At 39.4% G+C, this 24,404-nt stretch overlaps 1 protein-coding gene across 9 annotated transcripts in view; it reads left to right on the forward strand.

Annotated features, from left to right (window-relative positions):
- DGKH (diacylglycerol kinase eta) overlaps positions 1-24,404 on the forward strand; it is a 179,292-nt gene that overhangs the window by 69,555 nt on the left and 85,333 nt on the right. For all 9 annotated transcript variants that reach the window (XR_014256274.1, XM_082435364.1, XM_082435366.1 and 6 more), the window contains exon 4: positions 233-313. Coding sequence is in view for 8 of the 9 variants with exons in the window: in XM_082435364.1 (XP_082291490.1) it covers positions 233-313 (81 nt within the window). In the remaining variant the exon portion in view is untranslated. The remainder of the gene's footprint in view (positions 1-232; positions 314-24,404) is intronic.

The raw sequence follows: 24,404 nt of genomic DNA on the forward strand, positions 1-24,404 counted from the left end.
TATGCCAGGGGAGTTCTTTAAAGTCCTTTACAGTTTGGAATTTATGTGTTCATTGAACTTTATGGTTTTACTCACCAAGCAGCAGTAATTTCAGTTTTTCTTCCTTTTTTTATTTCTAATTCCTGACATAGCTTCATGGTCATGATGTGACGGTAAAAAAAAAAAAAAAAAATACTGAGGAGCATTCAGTTAGGTTTGCACTTGACATGTTTGTATTCTTTTTCATTAACAGTCTCTGATATTTGATGAAGTTGACCTCTCAGATGCCAGTGTAGCTGAAGCAAGCACAAAAAATGCTAACAACAGCTTCACGGTATGGTTATACTCTGGTAACTCCCCCCTCAAAAGTTATAGAATGATCTTTCATGAGCTTGTACTGAACGCCCTCTTCAGTTGCCAGCTGTGTGTCACATGTGTTGGAGTTCTCACCAAGAACAGTAAACTTGATAAGTACATTGTAGACGCTAACACCCAACGTGTCATGATTGTTTGGGTCAATAAACCAATGTATTAAATGTAGTTTTTTAAAGTATTTATATAGTTTTTTTTTTAGACCTTCTAATTTTAGTGCCTTAAAATTTTCACCTCCCTTTAATGTTCAACTAATTCCACTGTTCTTAAATATTCAAAAAGTTTGGTTCTTTACCTTCAGTCTTAAAAATAATATTTTCTCCTTTCCATCTACAGCTACTCTAGTTGCTGTAGTTCAGGCCTTCGTTTCTTCTCACTTACGTAATTCATTTGGCAGCTATTTAAAGAAGTGTCCTCTGTTCCAGTTAATTTTTTTCCAATTGCAAATCACATTGCTTAGAAGACCTCACTGGCTCGCCATCGCCTGTCAGGTTGCATCTGTAACTCCGCCGTAAAGTCCTGTAAAATCCTTCCTCAGCATTCCAGCATACTGATAACTATTTGTCCTTAGACATCCCACCGGTCCAGCAGTTCTGTCTGAACCTAATGCTTTTTCTATTCCCTCTGACTTAAATGATCCCTCCTCCATCAACAGCTGTTGAAATTCTACCAGTTCTTCAAAGCTTATCTCAGATATCCCATACTTCTTCTACTCCTTTGATTACAAAAATATGAATTAAATATGAATTGAGGACCCACCATGTGCTAGGCACTCGTGCTAATAAACACAAGGGATTCAGAGATGAAAAAAAATATATATATATATATCACTTCCCTCAAGATATTCATGGTGTAGTTCAGTGAAGTTCATCTGGGATTCCTTTTCTTTAAAAAATATTTAAATATTTATTTATTTATTTATTTGGTTGCACCAGGTCTTCGTTGCAGCAGGTGGGCTCCTTAGTTGCGGCTCACCAGCTCCTTAGTTGCAGCATGCGGGCTCCTTAGTTGTGGCAATGCAAACTCTTAGTTGCAGCATGCATGTGGGATCTAGTTCCCTGACCAGGGATCGAACCCAGGCCCCCTGCTTTGGGAGCATGGAGTCTTATCCACTGCACCACTAGGGAGGTCCCTGGGATACTTTTATAGCTACATTTTCCTTAGGTCCTCTCAGGTGCATTGTTCTTGCTGGGTCGCTGACCCCTTCCACACTCCTAGCCCCTGCCCTAGGAAGCTTCCACTATGGACAGCAGTGTGTTATGTTCATCCCCTAGGCATGCCAGGGCAGGGAGGACAGACAGATAAACAAATACAGAGCAGTGCCATGATGGAGGTAAGCACTGGTAAGGGTGGGGGATGGAGAAGAAGCAAATGAGTTCAGATTTAGTCTTATTGATTTATGGGCATGTGAGATAATTCATGCTGTGAATATTCCTCCCCCTCCCCCTCCCCAGGGACAGTTGAGTTTGAGAAGAGAGAGGACAGCCAAGAATAGAATCCTGGGAAAAAGTTAAAATGTAAGGTTTGACCAATAAAGACTGAGAGAGAGCATTCTGAAGTATAGAAGGAACATCAGGAGGCAATGATTTATAAAAAGCCAGTGGAAGGGAGTTTCAAGACGGAAGTTGTTAAACATCAAATGCTGTAGAGAGGTCAAGTCAAAGAAGAAAGGAAAAGTGTCTGTTGAATTTGTGAATCAGGAGGTCATTTGGTCACACTGATGTGAGTAGTTGCAGTGGAGGGTGGCATGCAGTAGCAAATGCATGGCAAATGATAAGTGGAAGGGCAGAGAGAGCCAGCACGGACTCCTTGTCCTACAAGCTTGGCGGTTAAAAGAAGGAGCAAACATATAGCAACAAGAATGTTCAGGCCTGAAGAGGCAGTTCTGGTTTTGTTGTTGTTGTGGCTCTTTTGCTTTGTTTTTAAAATGAGTTTTGAGTGTGTCTATATGAAGAGAGGGAAGAATTATTAGAATCAAAAGCTGAAGCTGCAGGAGAGAAAGGGAATAATTGTTGGAGCATGATTGCTGAGTAAACTGCAGGGGGTGGGACGCAGAGCACAGGTTAAGAGATTAGCCTTGAACAGGAGACAGAAAGTTTATGGAAGTAGGTGTGGGCAGGAAGTTCATATATTTCAAACCTAAACACTACTGTTTTCTCAGTGAAATTGAAGATTAGGTCATATGCTATGAATAAGACTTTAGGAGGGTTTGGAGGAGCTTCTATAGAAAATAAGAATCGAAACTGAACAGGGACCAGTAGAAGACTACTAGGTAGTAAATAGTGTCCACCAGAGATTGGAGATAAGTAATGTTCTTAATTCCTGGGCCTATCTTTTCTTAAAGATAGGAGTAAAGAAAAACAACGAAATTGGCCCAGGATTGATGATTTATAGGGCATACTGGACAGAAAGATAAAAAGGGATTGTTGGGGCTTCGCTGGTGGCGCAGTGGTTGAGAATCTGCCTGCCAATGCAGAGGACACGGGTTCGAGCCCTGGTCTGGGAAGATCCCACATGCTGCGGAGCAGCTGGGCCCGTGGGCCACAACTACTGAGCCTGCGCGTCTGGAGCCTGTGCTCTGCAATAGGAGAGGCCGCGATAGTGAGAGGCCCGCGCACCGCAATGAAGTGTGGCCCCCGCTTGCCACAACTAGAGAAAGCCCTCGCACAGAAACGAAGACCCAACACAGCCAAAAATAGAATAAATAAAAACAAACAAACAAAAAAAATTAAAAAAAAAAAGGGATTGTTGGATGTTTGAGAGATCAGTAACTGATCCATCTTCCCCTTCTGAGTTCTCAGTTTTTGAGAATGGAGCATAAGGAATACAGGATGACTTTATTAATGGCTGAACAGGATCCAATAACCACTAAATACAGAGCTTCTGATAAGTTGTTGGAGGCTGAAGGGCAAAATGTTGCTTATTCTTCCTTCCTCCCAGGTGAAGGTCGGGTAGGGCGATTAACCTATCAGATTAACCACTTGTCTTCCCTGGGAAGTGAGCAATAGTTTTCTCCCCTCTGTGGAGACTCGTGGTGGGGTTGTGGATAAGGGGTTCTCCCCGACAAGGATCTAGAGTTTAGTCTGAGTGAGGGTTCCGAAATTTAAGATTTGGGAGAGGTTATTCAGATCCTTCGTACAGCTCTTTCTTGGACCTCCAACTGCATGCAGTCTCTCCTTTTGTACCTTCTCATAGAACTTACTGTATTCCGCCTTGTGTTTAGCTAAGTACTTATGTTTCTTATAACCTCCTTGAGGATAGGGACACTGTCATACATTTTTATCTCATAGTACCTTATCCATAAGTATTTGTTGATTTTAATTAAAAGATGAAAGCTCATTTTGGGCATGAGAAGACTTTTTCGTTGAAATATTTTCAAGAAATTTCCAACGTTTCACTCAGCCAAACTTCGTTTCTGAAGTTTGTTGGATGAGAAATGCGAGACTAAAATGTTAGGCAGATTGCTTAGAGTTTTATAGCAAATCAATTTGGTAGAACTTTCCAGGGTATAAAATGGAATAAGAGGTATGTTTTCAACCAGTAATTGACAATCCTCCCATCTTTAAATATTTAAATGTTCCACCTTCCTGGGTTCCAGTGACTGCTACTCGTGGTGTTATTTTGGCCGTTTTGTGTCAGAGGTTAATGGTGTAGTTTGGTGGTGTTATGGCTGGGGAATCCAATGACAGCTGAATTCTGCCTCATTACAGCCACTACTATTTGCCTTGAAGTCCCTAAGGATGATATATTGACAAGGGACAATAGTAAATGGAAAATCTATAATTAGTAAATGGAAAGTGGAAAAGCTGTGCTTTACCCAAAAACCCAATGTCAAACTCTAGTAAAATGGGTTCTACAGGGAGTGTTCTAGAGAGCAGGGCAGAAACTGACTTAGCTGGGGAAGTCATTCTGTGGTTATGAGCAAGCACTGAGACTGACTGAGCTTCCAGAGGAGGAGACACAGACATCTTGAGGGTGGTGTCAAAGGATCTGCAGACATGGTTAAGACCTACCTACACGATGATTACTTTTAAACAGGCCTATGCTCCCATCCCTGGAGTTAATAATTGTCTTGTTTTTTGGGTTGTCTAAATTCCCTCAGGTATTGTATTAGTTTTCTGTTGTTTCGTAACAGATTACCACAAACTTAGTGGCGTAAAACAATGCCTATTTATTATCTCACAGTTTCTATTGGTTTCACAGAATAGCTGGATTCCTCTGCTCCAGGTCTCACAATGTCGAAATAAATAGATATGATAAATTAAATACACACACATGCACGTGCACATACATATATACTTTTTAATTACCCTACATTGGGCTAATTTTGACCTAAGTTTGAATTTCTGGTTTTACAAGTGTCTTCTGCAGTAAGCAACAACAACAAAACCTACTAACATTGAATGCATTTTCTGTGACGTTAGGTGTCAGTGATATGATCAGGGAACAGAAAAGAACAGTTCCAGACAGCCTTATTGGCATTTTATGAGTGTTTAGGTTAATGTTCACAATTAATTTATTTGTAGTTTAAATTCTACCATGACATCTTCTATGACTGTGGAATCAGTGAAACATTCTTAATTTTTTTGTCCATTTTTAATTGTTTTCTTTTTTATTTTATTGATATTTGCACGGTGTTTTAGAGTTTTATTTTCCCTTTAACCTTTTTATCTTTAACATACCTCTGTGCTGTATGTGAATGTGCTCTTCTTATATTAAACTAGAGAGAATTGATTTCCCTTTGGTCATACTGGTGCCCCCCAGGGAAGGGATTGCAGATCTCCTGATGTTTAACCCAGGGCTCTTTCCTATTGCACAGTATTCTTTCCATCTGGATGGTCTTTACCTCTGTTCTCTTTCTTCTCACATCCACTGCTCTCTTTGTCTCTTTCTCACTAATCATGGCATGTCTATCCCCAGCTTTTTTTAATTTTTCCAATTGCAGAGCTTAAGACTGAAGTCAAACAGCCGGGGTTTGGGTCGTGTCTCGGCCGTGTCTAGTTAGGTGACCCTAGACAAATTAGTTAACTGCTATAAATCTCAGTGTCCTTAACTTTAATTGAGGGTAATAATGGTATCTGCCTCATAGGTTATGAGGATTAAATGAAATATGATAATGCACCAAAATACCTAGCACAGTGATGACCACGTACAGTTTGATACATGTTGGTGGCAACTGATATCACACACTTATTATCCCTTGCTTCCCTTCACAAGTGACAGTATTGCCAACTTTTAAAAGTTTGGGAATTTTGAAAGAGAATATGGATGAACTTTATCTTGAGAAAACATTCCATGCTGCCTATTTCTCAGAGGTGTAGTGAAGATTTATTTCCACTTTTATCTAATATTAATAAGTACTGTTGGGAAAAGCAACCATTCTGTAACAAATGGAACACAGTTGTTCCTTGTTAGGTAAATGTTATTTGCTAAAGAAGAGCTTTTTAATGATTTGAAAGCCATCACAATGATGTGGTATACATTAGGCTTTCAAAGTGTACTGTTCAAATGACTGTGTTCTTTAAATTTTAATGAAGTTTGGGCTAAACCTTAAATAAATGAGTCATCATTTTTAAAGAAATTGTATCAACATTGGTAAAACTTCTTAGAAGGTTTGTAAAGAAAGCTTTTTTTTTTTTTTGAACTAGAAAGAAATACAGAGGTAATTTATTTTGTTTATTTAACCACGCTTAGCATTGTTAGTGAGTGATCTACAAGTGTGTTTGAAGTCCCATGGTTACTTCATATCCACGCTGGCTTAGTTGTATGGAAACAGATGCCATGTGGCAGCACTTATTTTTAGAACTAAATGAGCACTGAAACAGAGTCATTTTAGTTCAGGGGTCACTTGCCACGGTAGACATGACCGAAAGTTGATCAACATTAGATGATGACTCTTCTGACGAGGTTTTTAAAAGTAGACATAAAAACAAACCAATAAAGAGAACACTCTTACTGCACATAAAGTGCTGAAAATTATGCATTCATAGTATAGTCGAAATGAGCAGACTGTGTTTTCATGGAAGGGGAAAATGTTCTTAAGAACTTGTTTCTTTCATGTTTACTTTCTGTTTATTCTGTTTTCCTCTTAGCTTCCTCTCTGTTAATATAATTCACTTCATCTTCTCTCTTAAGAGAGATATCACATCCTTTGAACCTAAGGAAGTGTCAATTTACTTTTATCCATTAATAACTCAATCTTTAGATACATGGAAGTAATGAAAAGTTATTTTCTTTTTATATCATTTGTGAATGCACATTGCAAAACAGGCATTTAGATAAACATGTTAATATATAATCACTTAGATAAATAAGTTGCCTATTTTATTTGATAATATGTAGTCTACTGTGTACCTCTTATAACTGCTTTATATCTGATCAGTCATTCACTTTTTTATATCAGTCTTATAAGGTAGGTTCCATTATGCTTCCCATTTTATAGGGGAGAAATCTGAAACAGAGAGGTTAACATCCAATACATATAAAGAGCTAGAATCTGAACCCATCTGGGTTATATGGCCTCAATCTGTACTCTTGACTACTCTGCTATCCTGCCTCTTTATTGTGGAGTTGTAAATGAGTATGATTCAGATAGTATTCCTGCGGTTGCTTTTTACACGTTCAGTTGTCTTTTCTCCTCCAAGTCAATCATAGAGTCTTTTTTTTTTTTTTGGCCGCATTGGGTCTTCGTTGCTGTGCGTGGGCTTTCTCTAGTTGCACCGAGCAGAGGCTACTCTTCATTGTGGTGCACAGTCTTCTCACTGTGGTGGCTTCTCTTGTTGTGGAGCACAGGCTCTAGGCGCACGGGCTTCAGTAGTTGTAGCACGTGGGCTCAGTAGTCGTGGCTCACGGGCTCTAGAGCGCAGGCTCAGTAGTTGTGGCGCACAGGCTTAGTTGGTCCTCGGCATGTGGGATCTTCCCGCACCAGGGCTCGAACCTGTGTCTCCTGCTTTGGCAGGCAGATTCTTAACCACTGTGCCACCAGGGAAGCCCAATCATAGAGTCTTATATTGTGTTACTAGATGTATCGCAAGCACTTGCTGGTTGTACTACAAATTTAGAGCACTGTATTTTATTGTGGGCACTACATGTTAAATAGACAGGTTGATAAAGACCTCACAGAGGCAGGTAACTCATATTATTTAAAAAGGTCTGGAAAATGGGATTGATTGACATTAAAGGGCACTTTTTATGTTAAAGATTTGGGAAGATGTGACATCTTCTCAATATTTGAGGGATTATTATGGATAAGAAGCAGTAGACAGGTTTGGCGTACAGGACAAAGATCCGTGGTTGAATTCACAGAGGGACAGTTTCAGCTCTACACAAAAGAGAACTTTATAACCGTGTCATCTGATAGAATAGGCCTCTTGTGAGGTAATGGCTCTGCCCATTATTAGAAATCTCTAGTCATCTCATTCCCTGTGATTGGAAAGTGGCTTCCAAGAAGACAGTCCTCAGAGCAGACTCAGGTTCAAGGGGCTGAAATGACTTTCTCAAGGTTGGATGACTGATAGCTATGTGCAGCTAGTACAAAATTCGGGTCTCTCAGCTCTTGGCGTTTGTTGGGAGTAGGCAAGGAGCAGTGGATGTAGAGCTTGCTCGACTCCATGCTGGACATTTTCCACACTCTGTCTCGTTATAGGACACAGCAGGAGCTAAGGGACCTTCCTTCAAGAATGCTGTTGGAGAGAATGTTGCATGGTGTGTGAATGTGGGAGGGGAGATGGTGGAGACTGAAATTTCCTTAGGCACAAAGACTGTCTTCTTCACCACTGAATCCCCAAGGCTAACACAGGGCCAGGCATAGAGTGGAAAGACAATAAATATTTGTTAAATGAATGAAGGAATGTGTCTTGTTGAAGGAATGAATGATATTTGTAAACTCTAATTTTTCTTTGAGAGAAAGGTGTTATTTCAAGTTCAGCCTAGAGAGCACAGTTTCCTAATTTTCCCCCGTGGTGTAGTATTATAATATACCCATAAACATGTGTATCCTTGTTTGAAATCTACACATCATGACTCAGATTATTTTTATACCAACAATAAGTCTAACAAACATGATTCTTGCCTATGATTAACCATTGCAGTATTTCCACATAATTATTAGATGCCGGATAGTAGCAAACCTCATATTTTTTAATGTCTATGTTGGTTAAAATATTGTACTGCACTCTCAAGTGACACCACATTAATGCAATTTGAGGGGTTATTGTTTTCCCTTTTAAAGTTGACTTATATACAGTTTAGGTTAGACTTCATACTATGAATCTGAAAACTTATACGTTAAGTTTGAAATTTGTATTTGGTTTTCTATAACTTTGACAGCAGGCTTTTAGAAATGAAATGTCTTATCATTGTTTTTGTGGGAGTATCATGTTTATCTTTTCGTTGAGTGATGTAGATCTTTTCCAAGAGTATAACCCAGAGAAATACTTCTTAACATTACCGTGAGCTTCCTTAGGCCAAAGTCTTAGGAGGTGAGAAAATGTTGGTCCTTTTGTAGCTAGACTAAAATCTTGGGGTGGAAATAAGATGTGGGTGGGAGAACTGTGCCTTTGTCTTCACCTTCATTAGTACTCTTCCATGAACCTTTCAAATAGATTAACTGAGGTCTCCACCATCACTAGTAACCTTCCATACATCTTTCAAATGGACTTTCTAAAGTAAGGCAAGAACCAGTGAGCATGTCCTTGAGTATTCTGGCAGCTCAGGAGCTCTGGGAACCTGGGCTTGGTTGCATAATCAGACCATGGGTCTCCAGATCAGTTTCATCAGACAGACCCTCTGATGAATGACGGTATGAATAGACACCATCAAAATGTTGGGAAAGAGGGCTCATCGTCGAGAGAACTGTGTCCCTGGAGGTCCAGACAGGGTACCATGTTAAGTAGCCGTGCTTGGCATTACCACTTGCCCCTTACCCTGTCCTGGCCTTGCTGAAGATCCATGACTCAGGGAGAGCATGGCGCTCCTGGTCAGTAACCTGCACCTGCTGCCTCCGTACCTTTCCTATTCCCCTAGGCTATTGCACAGAAGCCCACTCCCCACCTGGTCCTCCACTTCCAGAACTGCCCTTAGACATTCGTTCATTCATTAGCAAATAGTTATCAAAAGCTTGCTGCATATATCAGACACTGTGCTAGATTCTGGATATACAGTGGTGACTAAAAGGAATTGGCCGCTGACTACCATATTTTGAACAAGTTTAAAAGCCTCCAGGAATAGGTCCCTGTCTTTAAAGTATGTGGCCTTAGAATAGGATTCTTGGGATACAAAAAGCAATGAACTGCCTCCCAACTAAGACTAGAAACTGTGTCATCACAGGGGCCCAAGTTATAGGAAAGAGAAGAGATTATGCAAACTCTTCGACCATTCAGGATTCCATAGACAAAATCCTCTGGACTGCTTCATCTGCTTTTCTCCACCAACACATACCTGGTGTCAGTATTTCTGCCACCAAAATATGGTGACCATGTAGAACTGCTTATTCCTGACCATAAACACCAGTGTTTAATGAAGCTGGTTCCCTGGGAAGCCTTAGCCTCAGGCACCTTGGGGATGGCCAGTGGAAGACGTCCACCCAGATGAAAGGTCAGGCCTGTATCATGGAGGGCTGACCTCCACAGTGCCCCTGCCGTATTGAGGCTCCCAGTGAATGGCCACATGCTGCACAGCCTCCTGTTCTTGGGCGAGTTGTAAATCTGCATTTCACTGATATGTTCCACGTACTAGGCCTTTCCCAGGTTCCAGCTGGATGGTCCTGAGCTGATGCTATCACTCGCACCATGATCTTGGAGACAGCAGCTGTAGCTCTACGCGGACTTAACTTCTAGATCCATTTTCTCTTTTGAGAGATTCTGCGTGGAGACGGGCGAGGGTTGCTCAAGTTTCAAAAGAGCAGCCCCAGGCCGACCAGCCACCCAGTGGTACAGAGGCTTCGAAGCTGTGCCGTCTTCCACAGGAGATCTCTTCACGCTGCCAGCCTTGCTGCCTCCCCATGCCCCTTTTGGAGAAGGGCTGTGGGATTTACTTGGACTTCACTGTGGTCTTAACGTGGCTGAAGCCTCTTAGTTGAAGCCTCCTTAGTTCCATACTCATTTAGGTTAGCTCTGACTTCTGATCCCCATTTGTGGTACAGAAGGGAACCTCAGACCCTGTTAAGAGATCATATCCTGTCTCACAGAGGTACCCGGAATAGAGGCCTAACATGGGAAAATAAACTACTAGTAATAAAAATTAAAACAAAACCGTCATCAATGTCTGGATATCAGCTAAAGATATCCTGTTATCCTGTGGCCTCTGACTGAAACAGCAGAATCCTGAAGAGTTTTAGTATCTTGGAAGTTCTATACTGACCAGCAGGGTAGAGTCCTGTTTTCTAAGGAGTTTGATGTTCCAGATCTCCCAGGAAGTCAGAATCCTTAGTGCCCTGTTAAGAAACTGGGAATAGTGAAGAGCCGTGGTGGGGCTCAAACGCTCCAGAAAATTCCAGAGATGTTTGCCGTCCTGGGCCTTATGAGTGATCCAAGCCTCCTGCAGTCTTGAATCACCCTGACAAAACCCAGGTGATGTGCACACAAAAAGGGGTGCTTTGTTCATCACACCTGGTCTTATTGATGGCTTCAGAATCTGGCCTTGCATCTGTCATGAAGTGCTCTAAAAATGAGAACACATCATTATACTTATCAGATTTTGGCTCCATTAGACAATTTAAAACAACCACTTATTTATTTTTAATATTAAAATAGTTTTAAGTTCTCCTTGAATGTTAATGAAATATTAAAACAGTACTAAGGAAAGCCTATTATCCTACATATTTTAAAAATTTAAGGTGTTTATAATATAGATAAGAAAAATAAATGATTATTCATTTCCAAAACCTCTTTGGTCTGTCCTGTAACCCGCAATAGGGAGTAATGAGCACATAGCAGGTAATTTTTAGTTTATGTCTCACTTCATTATCTCATTAAGCCTATGAAGTAGTTATTCTTCCTTCCCTTCAATAGATGAAGAGGTGGGGTTCAGAGAACATAATTTTGTAAATTTATGTAGTTAACAAGTAGGATAATTAATATTGAAAGCCTGTGATTTTTCCATGAGGATGAATAGCATATTGGAATTTTACGAGTGCAATAGAAGTAATCAACATTTTAAATAGAATTTAGTCCAGTCCGGCCAATCCTAGTGAATCCTCATTACCTTACAAGTAAGTGGAAAGAAGGCTGTGTAGACCAGTGTACCAGCTAGCAATGATTAGAGTGCTTGCTTGGTTGCCACCCAAGGTCAATTTTGGTGATAGTCATTAGGTGAATTATCTTTAATGGAAGAGAGAGGATTAGCAGTTTTTTTGTTTTGTTTTGTTTTTTAATTTTATTTATTTATTTATTGGCTGTGTTGGGTCTTCGTTCCTGTGCGAGGGCTTTCTCTAGTTGCGGCGAGCGGGGGCCACTCTTCATCGCGGTGCGCGGGCCTCTCACTATCGCGGCCTCTCTTGTTGCGGAGCACAGGCTCCAGACGCGCAGGCTCAGTAGTTGTGGCTCACGGTCCTAGTTGCTCCGCGGCATGTGGGATCTTCCCAGACCAGGGCTCGAACCCGTGTCCCCTGCATTGGCAGGCAGATTCTCAACCACTGCGCCACCTGGGAAGCCCAGGATTAGCAGTTTTGTTTGCCCTCTGCATTGTGACAGGTCTCCGGTAAGAATTTAATTTCCAACAAAAAAATGTTTAAAGAAGAGATTTTTCAGTTCAGTAGTTTCTGCCTTAAACGTTTCTATGGACCCAGTTTAAACTTTGCGAAGATCAAATCTCAATGCGTGCAGGCAAAGGTAGGTTTTTACTCCTGGAAGACAAATTACAATCTAGTCAGCAACGGACAAGGGGCATCAGAAGCAAGACCTTCCTATTGACAACACGCAGGTGGATTGCTATCCGGTTGGAGATATTTTTCCTTTTTAGTTTTGCTCGTTGTCACAGGATGAGACTTGCTGGTAGCAGATCTGAAGGCTTTTGGACAGTCCTGACACTCAGGCTGTGTTAGCTGATCAGGGTTTACGAAAGATCGGACAGCTATCTTAGGATACTTTCAGAAGTTTCTTGTAAGCTGCCCCCCCACTATGGGATTCAAGGCAGAAGATGGTCTTTAGATCTTGGAGAGAAACAGATTATTATCAAGAAGCTATTAAACAGAGCTGGCATCTTAAAATAGAGGGTGTGGCCATAGGATAACCTGGCCCTTGACATCAGTGCTTAATTTGGCCCCTTCCAGCAAGGTTGAGTTATGTCTTCCATTGATCCAGACACCGGACATCACCTAATGACATGGTCTGTCTGGATCAGTTGGTAGGGTATCTTGTCCCTGCAAATGGGATGCTTTTACACACTTCACTAATGCTTTGTAATAATCTAGCACAACCCTATATAGTGTGAATGTCTGATGGTGGATAGTTACTGGGGTAGTAACCAGAAGTCATACAGGCCTGCCGCTAATATTTCAAGAGGGAAGAGTCACAGTATTCTATGCGTTGTATGGATGTATGTTCTACAGATCTCATGTTTATAAGCGTTGAATGTTTGGCCTCTGGTTTCTGCACAAATGGCCATTTTCTCTTTTAGAATTCCATCAGTAAAAGATGCCAACAATAATTAATTTTTCATAGTTGCTCAAGTAGAACTTCCCTATTTGTTAGGCTCATAATGTAAGAAAGGCTGTCAGGACAAAGCAGCAAATTCTTCTCCCTTTGGAGACCTTTGTAAAAATTCAGAGTGTTTTGTTTTGTTTTGTTTTGTTTTCGTACAGGTAAAGTGTTGTTCCTGTGACAGTGTTCTAGGTTGCATGTGCCTTTTCAGGATGGGTAGAGCATGCCCAGCAGCAAGTACCGACGTGACTACTCAAAATGACTACTGAAAAAAATTTTAACCTGGGCCTTAACACAGTACGATCAAGATACATGCTTTATGGGGTAGACTGTAAAGAAAGTTTTTTCAAGTCTTTTAGATTCATCAATACCTTTACTGCCCACATCATCCAGAATTAGCAGAGGTGATGAAATGTACCAATTATGTGTGCAAAGACATATGTACAAGGATATTTATTGCGCATTGTAATAGGGAAAGATTGGAAACAATCCAAATGTGCAAATTAGAGACTGGTTGAAATGAATGATGAAATATATCACACTGTAGAATGTTATGCAACCATGAAAAAGAATGAATCAGCTCTCTATGTAATAATACACACCAAACTCCAAGTTTTATTCAGTGGGAAAAGCCAGATGTGAAACAGCATGCATGTATAAAATGTCACTCTGTGTGTGTGCACACAACTCATGCATTTAAACCTCAAAAGACCACATATTTGTTGTAAATGCAAAGAATGTCTCTGGAGGGGTACACAGAAGCTTACAGATATTTGCCTCCAGCAAGGAAACTTGGTAGCTGGGGACAGGCTCGAAAAGGGAGAGGTACTTTTCCTTCTAAATATATTTTGAAATATTTTTTGTATCACAAATTACTTATTCAAAAAAATTTTAGATGTTACATGGGAGCCCTTTCTGACAGCTTCCTAGCAGATGCATTTGACAAGAGTGATGGATTTAGTAGGAAGCCCAAGTTGGACACTGCTGCAGTGTCAAGGAAACCATGATAAGGTACATATCAGACCACCTGTAATAGGAGGGAAGGAAGGGATGGATGAGAGATATTTTGGGAAAGTCAGGAGAACTATGGCCAAAGGGAAGGGAGAAGGGAGAGGAGGAAACTAACGCAGGGTTGTTGAATTTGGGGGGGATTGGTACGTAAATGATGCCTTTAATTAAGGGTAGAAAACAAGAATACAAGCAGGTCTGTGGGGTGTGAAAAGAAGACATTGTGAATCGGACACTGAGAATTTAAAATGATGGTAAGATATCCTGGTGATGTCTAGGAGGCGATTGATGAAGATGCTTTAAAGACTATTAAAACGATTTAAAGTACTTTTTTAAGTGTCATTTTCCTGGCTCTTTTTACATTTCTAGCATATTCAAACATCTTCCCTATTCCTTAAGTATGATTATGGTGTAATGGAAATTTTAGATTTTAGACATGTTTTAGTGTTGTGGTGACTAGTACAAACAAGATAATTATTTTGTTTTGACAATTCCCATTGCATATGTGTTCTGTACAAAGCAATGTGTGGTTACAAACCAAAGGAGCGGTGCCAAGGGAATGGGGCCAACGCGTCATTCCAGCCGCTGGTGCAGCCGAAAAATATTAGATGAGCGGTAAAACTTTTACTGTGTCCATTAACGCACAGCCACTGCTAGTTTACGGGGGAAGTGTGTGTCACAGCCTCCGTATAGAATTTCTGAAATCACTGTGCTCCTTGTTATTACAATTAATACTGAACAAATGGAAAAACCTTTCAGTTTCCCATGGACAATGTAATACTTCAAATACAGTGCTACATACAATTATCTAATCTTGTCAAAATTTTGTTCTCCAAAGGTGTCTGGTTTGCAGAGACCTGTCTATATTAGCAAATTAAATTTATTATTATTATTATTATTTTACCACTACCTTTTCTTGTTCATCTTTAAAGAATGTACAAGTATATATAGGAGTGAGATATAACTGTAATATCCCTGATTATCTTTTAAGGGGAGAAAAAGTGAGTAGCTTGTACAGCCTGTTCTGTCTGTCCTTTTAGGATAATGCCAGTAAATTCTTTGCTATTCTTTCATTCTCTAGTAGATGGCTAGGAAAGCAGACAGAACTTAGTTTCAAATTCTACGTGTGCTTTGTGACCTTGGACAAGTTACAAACCTCTCTGAGCCTTAGGTTCCTCAAATGTAAAATGGATGCTACTTTTTGAGTTGTGTGGATGAAATTTGATATGGTACGATATGATATATGATGTGATATGGTATGCTATGATATATGAAATGATATATGAAATAATATATGATATATGATATGATATGATATATTTTAGCACACACAGGTCCTGGCCTGTTATAATTACTCCATAAATAGTATTTTGGGCTTTAAACTGATTTTCATTCGAAATGTGAAACCTGGAGTCATCTAAACTGCTCCCTCATTATCTCTCTTCACAGCCAGTCACCAAGGCCCATTAATGCTGCCTCTGAAAAAGCTATTAAACCCTTAATCATCTCTGCTGTTGGCTCCAGTCTTCATAGACTGCTTCTATCCACAGCAGCCCCATCGCCACCCTGAACTCTTGTCCTGTCTTGCCTTTCCCACAGTTTCGTAAGAGTCTTCTCCCCTGTCTCTTGACCACCCAGCTGACCCACTCCATTGCTGCCAGAGTTATCTTTCTAAAATAAAGTATTTTGTGTCTCTTTCCTGCTTACAGCCCTTTCGTACTTCTCTGTCACTTTGAAGATCAAATCCAGACTCCTGAGTGTGGTTAAAAGGTTTTTCGTAACTACCTCTCTGGTTTCTCTTTGTTCTTCAACCTGTGATTGTCATATCACACTACTTAAAATACCAGTCCTTACCTTGATTCTTCATCTGTGTGTTTGTGTGTCCCTTCATTTGCAATATCCCTTCCTCCTTTCCCCTTCTCTGGCTTCCTACCTCCCACCCCCCGAAATCTTACTTGACATTCATCCTTAAATGCTTGAGTATCATCTCCTGCAAAGCTTTCCCTGATCCTTCAGTTTTGGTTAGCTGCCCTTTCACTGTATTCTAGTTGCACCCTGGGTGCTGAGAGCACAGATAATGGTCCAGATCTTGAAGGATCTTTAAGTCAGGCCAGGTGGTTTGGAAGATGACAGGAACTGACTATATTGAAATTAGGTTTACGTATCTGTGTTCCCCATTGTACCATGAGCTCCTTGAGTGAAAGGAGAGAGTATTTCCAGGGCTGCAATATTGCTCGGTATATAATAGGCACTCTTTACATTTTCTAGTGACTGAATGAGTAGTTTGATGGATGGATTCAAATAGAGAGTGTAAGTTTTTAAACTATCACCATAGGTAACCTTCAGCACTTTCCTCATAATGTTATAGCTCATCTAACCCATTATCTTTGCCCATTGCTTAAGACATTAATATGCTCTGTGCTACACTTGTGTTTGACTTGTATTTATTATTATTTATTTATTTATGTTTTGTGTGTGTGTGTGTGTTTGACTTTTAGAATACAGTTGTGCAACAGACATGAAGTGGATGGAGTCAGAAAATAATCAGATGTTATTATCTAAGTGGAGAAAAGTGCTGTAAAGGGGAGAATAGCACCTTTTGGTGGAGAGTGAAAGTGGAGACCTTAGATAAGGTTATCAGGTTATTAGTCAACTCTGATTTTCAAACACTTGGGTGTTGGACTCATGGGGAGCTTGCAAACTTGCAAACACTAAGCAAACTACATAGAATTACACAGCTGATTTGTGTGGCCTGGCTTTCAGTTCTGAATTCTTTTAATTCCCTTTGGTAGTTGTGAAATAGGCTTGCTTTATATTGGCAGTGTAAATATTACTTGATTTTGGTCTCCTCTTAGAATGCTGATCAGTAATTTTTAGATCTTTTTTTAAACCAATTTTGGTGAGCGAAGTATATTTTTAGTGATATTTTAGTTATAAATACTATTATATAGTTAAATGAAGTTGTAGCTTAATTATTCACAGGAAATATTTTGTTATTGCTAATCTGAAACTTCCTTTATCCTAACCCTTTTGTTTTCAGTCGACATAATTGTTTTGATGACACTTGGTTTCTTAGAGTTGGATAGGTCAAATTATAGCACAAGAGATTTCACTTTCAGCAGGGTTGTATGGTGCACATAAAGGCAGCTGAGAAACAAGCTCTACTTGTCTGGTTTAACAAGGAAAGAGGTTGTGATATGAAACCGGAAGTTCTGACTGTAAACTCTGGCTCTCCTATTTAACGAGTCTGTGATTTTAAACAAGTTAAATTTCTTTTTATCTATCACGTAGGCCAGCTATATATATGGATGATTAACTGAGATAATGTATGTGACCATATTGACAGCAAGGCACTCTGAAAATGTAGGATGCTGCAGGAGTAATAATTCTGTTTATCAACATGAGACCCTCCGATTTTTAAGGAACTTAATTATTAATTCCTTTGAAGAAAAGTTGTTTGCATCCATGGATATTAATTAAAATTGTGAATATAATAAGAAAATATAGTAGAGGTGTCATTGATTTACCAGTTCATTATTACAATATCAAAAGTCCTTATTATAATTTACTTTGTGGGTGTGGTATTATATTTACTTTGTGGGTGTGGTAAGCTGAATAATGAACCCTAAAGGTGTTTACATCCTAATTCCTATAACCTGTGAACATCCCTTTATATGGCAAAAGGGACTCTTGTGGTTGTGATTATGTTAAGGATCTTGAGATGAGATTATCCTGGATTACTGGAGTAGCCCCAGTGTAATCACAGGGGTCCTTATAAGAAGGAGGCAAGAGGAATCAGTCAGAGAAGGTGAGACTGTGGCAGCAGAAGGTTGGAATGATGCAAGGAAGGCACCGCAAGCCAAGGAGTGCAGGCAGCCTCTAGAAACTGAAAAAACAAGGACATAGATTCTCCCCTACAGTCTCCAGAAGGAATGCAGCCCTTTGACCCCTTTGATTTTAAACTTCTGACTACTACAACTGTATGAGAATACTTTGTTATAGCAACAATAGGAAACTAATACAACAGGGATTGACTATCATTAATAATTATAGTTCATTTGAATTCTAAGAGACTTTTAATACTGACTTGGATCCAAACTTTCTTTATTAGTCTTCAAAGAAACCGTGGTTTGTCATTGTACAAGTAATTTATCTATGTAAACGATACAGTAGCATAGTCCAGCAGGTAACACTTACAGCCTTTCCTGGTAGACTCCCTGAAGCCTTTGCTGTGTCTCTTTTTCCAGGGAGAGCAGGGAGAGGAGCACAACCTCAGAGGGACTGTCATCTTTACCCTGTAAGATTTCACTATGTCCTTCTACCTTTGGCTCTCTAGTGAACCAGATGCTTCTGGGAAGTGACTCTTAGGACCGTTACTCTGAAACAAAGCCTTAAAGACAAGATATTCCCATAAAGATGTTAAATAGGCTGCTTTCTTTTACAGTTTTTGTAAGGATTCTAAGACTATATAAATTATATAATGTTGAGCTGAGTTGCTCATTTGAAAAATGTTTGGATTGTGCCACCTTACACGTCTCTGTTTTATTGTGTTAACATTTCATTAAATGCTTTTCAATAACATTTTGATTTTAGAGTATTTTATATTTTTATTTTTTTATTATTTTTTTTGATGGACATAGTGGTTCTTTTTAATTAATTTATTTATTTATTTATTATTGGCTGTGTTGGGTCTTTGTTTCTGTGCAAGGGCTTTCTCTAGTTGTGGCAAGCGGGGGCCACTCTTCATCGCGGTGTGCGGGCCTTTCACTATCGCGGCCTCTCTTGTTGCAGAGTGCAGGCTCCAGACGCGCAGGCTCAGTAGTTGTGGCTCACGGGCCTAGTTGCTCCGCGGCATGTCGGATTTTCCCAGACCAGGGCTCGAACCCGTGTCCCCTGCATTAGCAGGCAGATTCTCAACCACTGCGCCACCAGGGAAGCCCTTATATTTTAAAATTCATGTAAAAGGTAACTTTGCTTTTTAGAAAGTGAGATCCTGTGGAAATACTGAGAATATTGGTACTGATAGTATTGAAATCTGTGGTTCCTTTTTTCATGGAAACAGGTACCAGAATTTATGTTTTATTTATATTTGAGGAAAATCAAATTAGCACAGAAAATGACATTGTTATGAAGCCATGATTCCTTAGTCAAGTTTTATGATCTACAGAACTAATCTTAAGCAGAGTCACTGAAACTCCAGAATTATATGGAAGTAAAATTTGCACAGCTGTCTGCAGCTTATTTCATCCTACCCCATCTCAGTCAGTAATCAGAAGTCTTACTTCACGAGCTTCTGTGGACATTTTAGGTCACTTGAGAAAGGGAACCACGTTACTCATCTAATTTGAGTTTGCTATGGGAGAAAGAGGTAGGAGGTCAGAGGCTTGGGTCCTGGTGGGTATGGCCTGCAAGCTGAGACTTAAGACACCCACGTCCCTCATCTTCTTAGTTCCTTGAAGGGTTTTGCTTGGGGTTCCCAAACATTCAGTACATTTTTTTTTAATTGTGAAAAATTTCAAATATACACAGACTCAGGGTAACCGTGATGAATCCTCACATGCCCACTGCCCAGCTCTTAACTATTATCTAGATGTTGCCACACTTGCTTCATCTAGTCTCTCTTCCCTATTTCATCTGAAGTGTTTTAAAACAGATCTTTCACATCATTGTATTGGCCCCTCATTCTTCAGTAGGCATCCCTCAAAATACGGTTGCCAGTTTTAGCTCTACCTCTTTTCCATCTTTCTTCTCAAACAAAACCTAGGTATGGAGAAGCTGTGAAAGAGATTTACTGAGTTGACCATAGTTAATTCAGTATTTTATAGTGAAGGAATAATCTTTTTTTTTTTTTTAATTTGCTATAACACTTTTTAAACTCCTCATGTAGGAAGTGGATTAAGTAATTGTGGACAACTCATTGAGCTTCTAGATTTTTTTTTTTCCTCTTCAATGTGTTGTAACACAATTAACACCATACTTAATTTACAGAGATGATTGAAGAATCAATGAGTTACTGCCTTTTTGCCATAAGTCTGTAGTCAAGTGTTCTTGTAGATAAGAAGACACATACTCCTAGCAAAGATGTTCTGCTCTCGTCCAGGGGTCTTTCCCTTTCTATAATTAGTAGATTTTTCAGAATAAATATTTTATCTACTTATAAAAAAATTTCCATTAGAATTTATTTTTTCAATACTTGCATTTTTTCATAGCATCTTGCCCCAAGGGAGTAACATTTCATATCTATGCTACAGAATTCTCAAATTTTTATATCAATGTATAGGTAATTATTGTTGCAGTTTGATTTTTGAAATTAATATCATATCCAGATGATATATATCTTCTTCTTAGATAGGAAAATAAGCAGCTTTGGGACAGACTTCCTCAAGTTCATGACTAATGCCTCCCCCTTTATTATGAGAGCCTGTGGGGATGTTTGATATGTCCTACTCTACATTACAGGAATGCCCACTAAGATCAGTAAGTTGTTATTCAGCTGAAAGGACTCATCAGCTAGGAAGATGATCACTCAGCCAAAAACAAAAGTGTAGAATGATTTTCAGATATCCTTTTTGACTCTTTACATACTCTCAGTAAAGGGTCTGTGTGTGTTTGTTTATAAATCTAAACATGGTTCTAAACAGACATATGAAAAGATTTTTAGATCATTCTGAAAGGGAGTAGGGCCTGCGCGTCTGGAGCCTGTGCTCCGCAACGGGAGAGGCCGCGACAGTGAGAGGCCCGCGCACCCCGATGAAGAGTGGCCCCCGCTTGCCACAACTGGAGAAAGCCCTCGCACAGAAACGAAGACCCAACACAGCCAAAAATAAATAAATAAATAAATAAATTTATGAAAGGGAGTAGGGAAGACCTTAGTTCAACTACCAAGCAATATGAATTAACATCCTATTGATATTTACATAGTGTGCTGCCTGCATAGCAAAATTTCTTTATAAATTCCAGCTGTAGATTAATAGGTTCTCACATGTATGTGAATTACCTGTTGATCTCAGTCTTACCATTAGTCCATTACATCTTTATAAGTTGTGTTACATTATTTTAGATATTGTGAAATTTGGGTTCCAGGATTTCATGGAACCTAGTCTCTTTCTTCAGGAGCACTTAATTCAGACTCCACAGCGTTTACAGCTATAAAATGAATAATGTTTATGGTATTGCGTCAGTATGAGAAAGTCTCTTCCTAATCTAAAATTCTGTTATTTTAATTATACTATCTGATTTAAATTACACCGTCTGTTGAAAATACCTGTGGCACTTTCTTTGGTCTTGGTGCCAGAAATACATTCGTTGTGACCTTTTGTACTTTTATTAGTCTCCTTTTAAAATTCATACACCCTTAGGAGAAAATAAACCTTTATCATGTATCAACACCTCAGAAAAAATTACTCTTTAGGTCAGTAGTTGTCACCTGAGAAAACCGATGGGGCTTGAGGTGACTGTAATAAAATAGGGAAGCACTGACCCTAGAAGGCAACGGAGTCATGGGAGTTTGTATAGGATTTGCAAATTCAGATGCCTCCATGGGCCGTTAAGTGTATGGAGTGGCCAGCTGAAGAAAATAGATTTAAGCTGCTTGTATTGTGATGAGCAAAGAACCTGTCTAATATGATGGATATTAACTTGTTGTTTTACAACACAGCACTTCATGGTTCAACAGAAATGGCCACAAAAACCTCGGAGATCACCATTTTGTAACCTCTGTTATATCACGTGGGGTGCTGTAGGTGGGAGGCTATTACAGATGGGTCCCACACAAAGAAATATTACTAGGGGCAGATGAGACACTGGAAATTTGGGTGCAGAAGGGTGCAGAAAAGGGAGATAAGGGCCCATAAAGATTAAGAGCACTTTCCTTACATTATTTTAGGCCAGATCCTGCTTTGACTAACGGGAAAGTTGGATGCTTCTGTTACCCTTCGTGGTTGATAAATGGGTGTGCACCAGCATTACCTGTATAGCTTTGCCAATATACAGTTATATACATCTGAAATTATCCACGTCTCTCCCCACAATAAGATTTTGATTCACCAAATCTAGTTTGGAGTGTGGTTGGCTATGTTTTGAAAAAACTCTTGGCTTGATTCAGGTACAAACACATCATTAAAGACCTATGCCCTTGGATGTAGTGATCCCTATTTACTCTTTGAAGTATCTCTGCTCTCAAAATACATAAGATGTATGGCTACGTTGCAGTTTGGCACGTTTAAGCTGTTAAAGTGAATTACTTCATTCCAAAAAAGAAGAATGGAAATAAAGGGAACATATATAATTTAAGAGATGGATATAGATTTTATGAGGAAGGATGGAAGAGGAATATTAAGACTGAGCTTTTGGCAATTTCAGGTATAGCAAACCTAGTGTTATAAAGACACGTGTTTATACCTGATTGGGCTTTAACAAAAGTCAAATTATATCCCCTAAGTTATAATAAGTATAGACAACAAAAATTATTATAGTACAACTAAACTTTTTGTTTGTCCTGCTCTCCAAGAAAGGCTTCTCACTGCAAATGAATATTTCAGTCAGGGCTATTCCGGATTAATCAGTAAAGATACAACAATAAGTATGCCAGGGTGCAGATGTGATCAGTATGTTGTAAACAACTTTAGATTAGAAATAAGAATTTTTGAACAGAAGAAGTTGTTGGACCCTTAAAGTTACACAGAAGGTTGCAGAATTTCCTTCATTGCAGAATCAGAAATATGAGTTAAAAGGAGGAACCCTCTATCTTGAATAGTTTAGGCATGATACCTACTAGAGACGGCATTCTGAACTCTTTCACTGCTGTACTGGGATCTCATGCTCTTTGGTAAGCCTTTTGCCGTTATATTCCTGCTTTGAGTAAGGTTAGATGCAGCGCAATTAAGGGGGGGGAGACCATTTCTTCTTAATTAGTTTGTTGATGTTTTCCTAATGTCTTCTAAGGAATAGGTCATCATCTTTATTTCTATTTTGGTGGTTTGCTAGTCAGTGACTATTTTGTTGGCAAAATGCCTCCATTTTTGACCTAAGCTCCTGTTACTTTTGTCTGTGGACCACACTTACACAAGGACTATATACCTTATAGAAGAAAGCTGTAAATATGTACATCTTCCCTGTCAGCGCTAAGAATAATTGCTATGCTAATATTTAGTGAGGCTTGGCTTGTAACAGACACTGTGCTGAATGCTTTGCTTGGGTTGTCTCTCTAACCCACACCACACTCAGCAGAGCTGTGAGGAACTGGTCATCTTCATCTTGCAGATACGAAACTGAGGCTCAGGAAACGTTCATAGCCACACACGTAAGAAGGGATGCTGTTGGTATTCATCCTGAGTCCGTCTGACTCCAGGGTTTAGGCACTGAATCACTCTGCTGTTACATGAGTGTTTTCCAGTTGTGAATTTGCAGTAAAATATCTTTAGAACACAGGTTCTCAAACTTGGCTGCACTTCAAAATCACCTGGGAGTTAAAAAAAATAAAACAAAAACTGGTAGCTGGTTCCCACCTTCATAGGTTCTGAGTTCATTGGTGTGGAGCGTGGCCTGGACGTTGGGGTTTTTAAAAGTCTCCCATGTGATTGTAAAGTGCAGCCAAGCTGGAAAACTCCAGCTTTGGAACACTGCAAAGTTTTAAATTCTAAGTTCCCATTCTTCTGTTAGTAAAAAAATTAAAGAATGTTTTTGTTACTGAAATACTACCTATTTACTTTAGAAACCATAGACCAACCAAAAAAATCTTATTTAAATTATCTGCAATTCTTTCACTGAAAGATAACCAGTACGGTATTTGTTTTTTTTTTTCTCTGCATGTTTATATATTTAAAGTCTTAACTATAATGGTACTCTTTGATGGAATTTTACATATTTAATGCCAGATTGTTTTATAACTGTTTTATGTATTTACATGCTTTCCCAGACTGAGAAATTCTTGATCCTTATACAACATAATAGTGTTGTTGGATTAACCCTTAGAGGCCAGTAACTCTCAAAGTAGAACAATATCTCTATTCCTGTGGAGTTTGTATATTATTTGAGGTAGCACTTAGAAAACGAATTTAGATGTCTCTCCTTTGTACTCCATCTTATATAGCACTTTTTCGGACAGGCAAATCTTGGTTTACTTACCCATCTCCCTTATAGATTGGTAAGGCAAAGCCCATATGGTTTGTATGCCCAGGCTCTGGCATGCAGTAAACACTCAGTAAATGCTGGGGTGGATGACAGGTGTATTTCCCAGGACCCGAGATGGGAGTGGTGGTTATAGTTTGAAGAAACTAATTACTGAAGTAAGTTCAGATGTGCCTGAAAAAAGTCATTTGGGAATGTTGCGGTAGTGGGAAGAGAGGGTAAAAGTAAGGGTTGAGATGAGACCAGGGGCTAGGGGACACTTTAGGATAGATAAACTAC

Source organism: Balaenoptera physalus, assembly GCF_965194825.1.
Source record: "Balaenoptera physalus genome assembly, chromosome: 18".
NCBI lineage: Eukaryota > Metazoa > Chordata > Mammalia > Artiodactyla > Balaenopteridae > Balaenoptera > Balaenoptera physalus.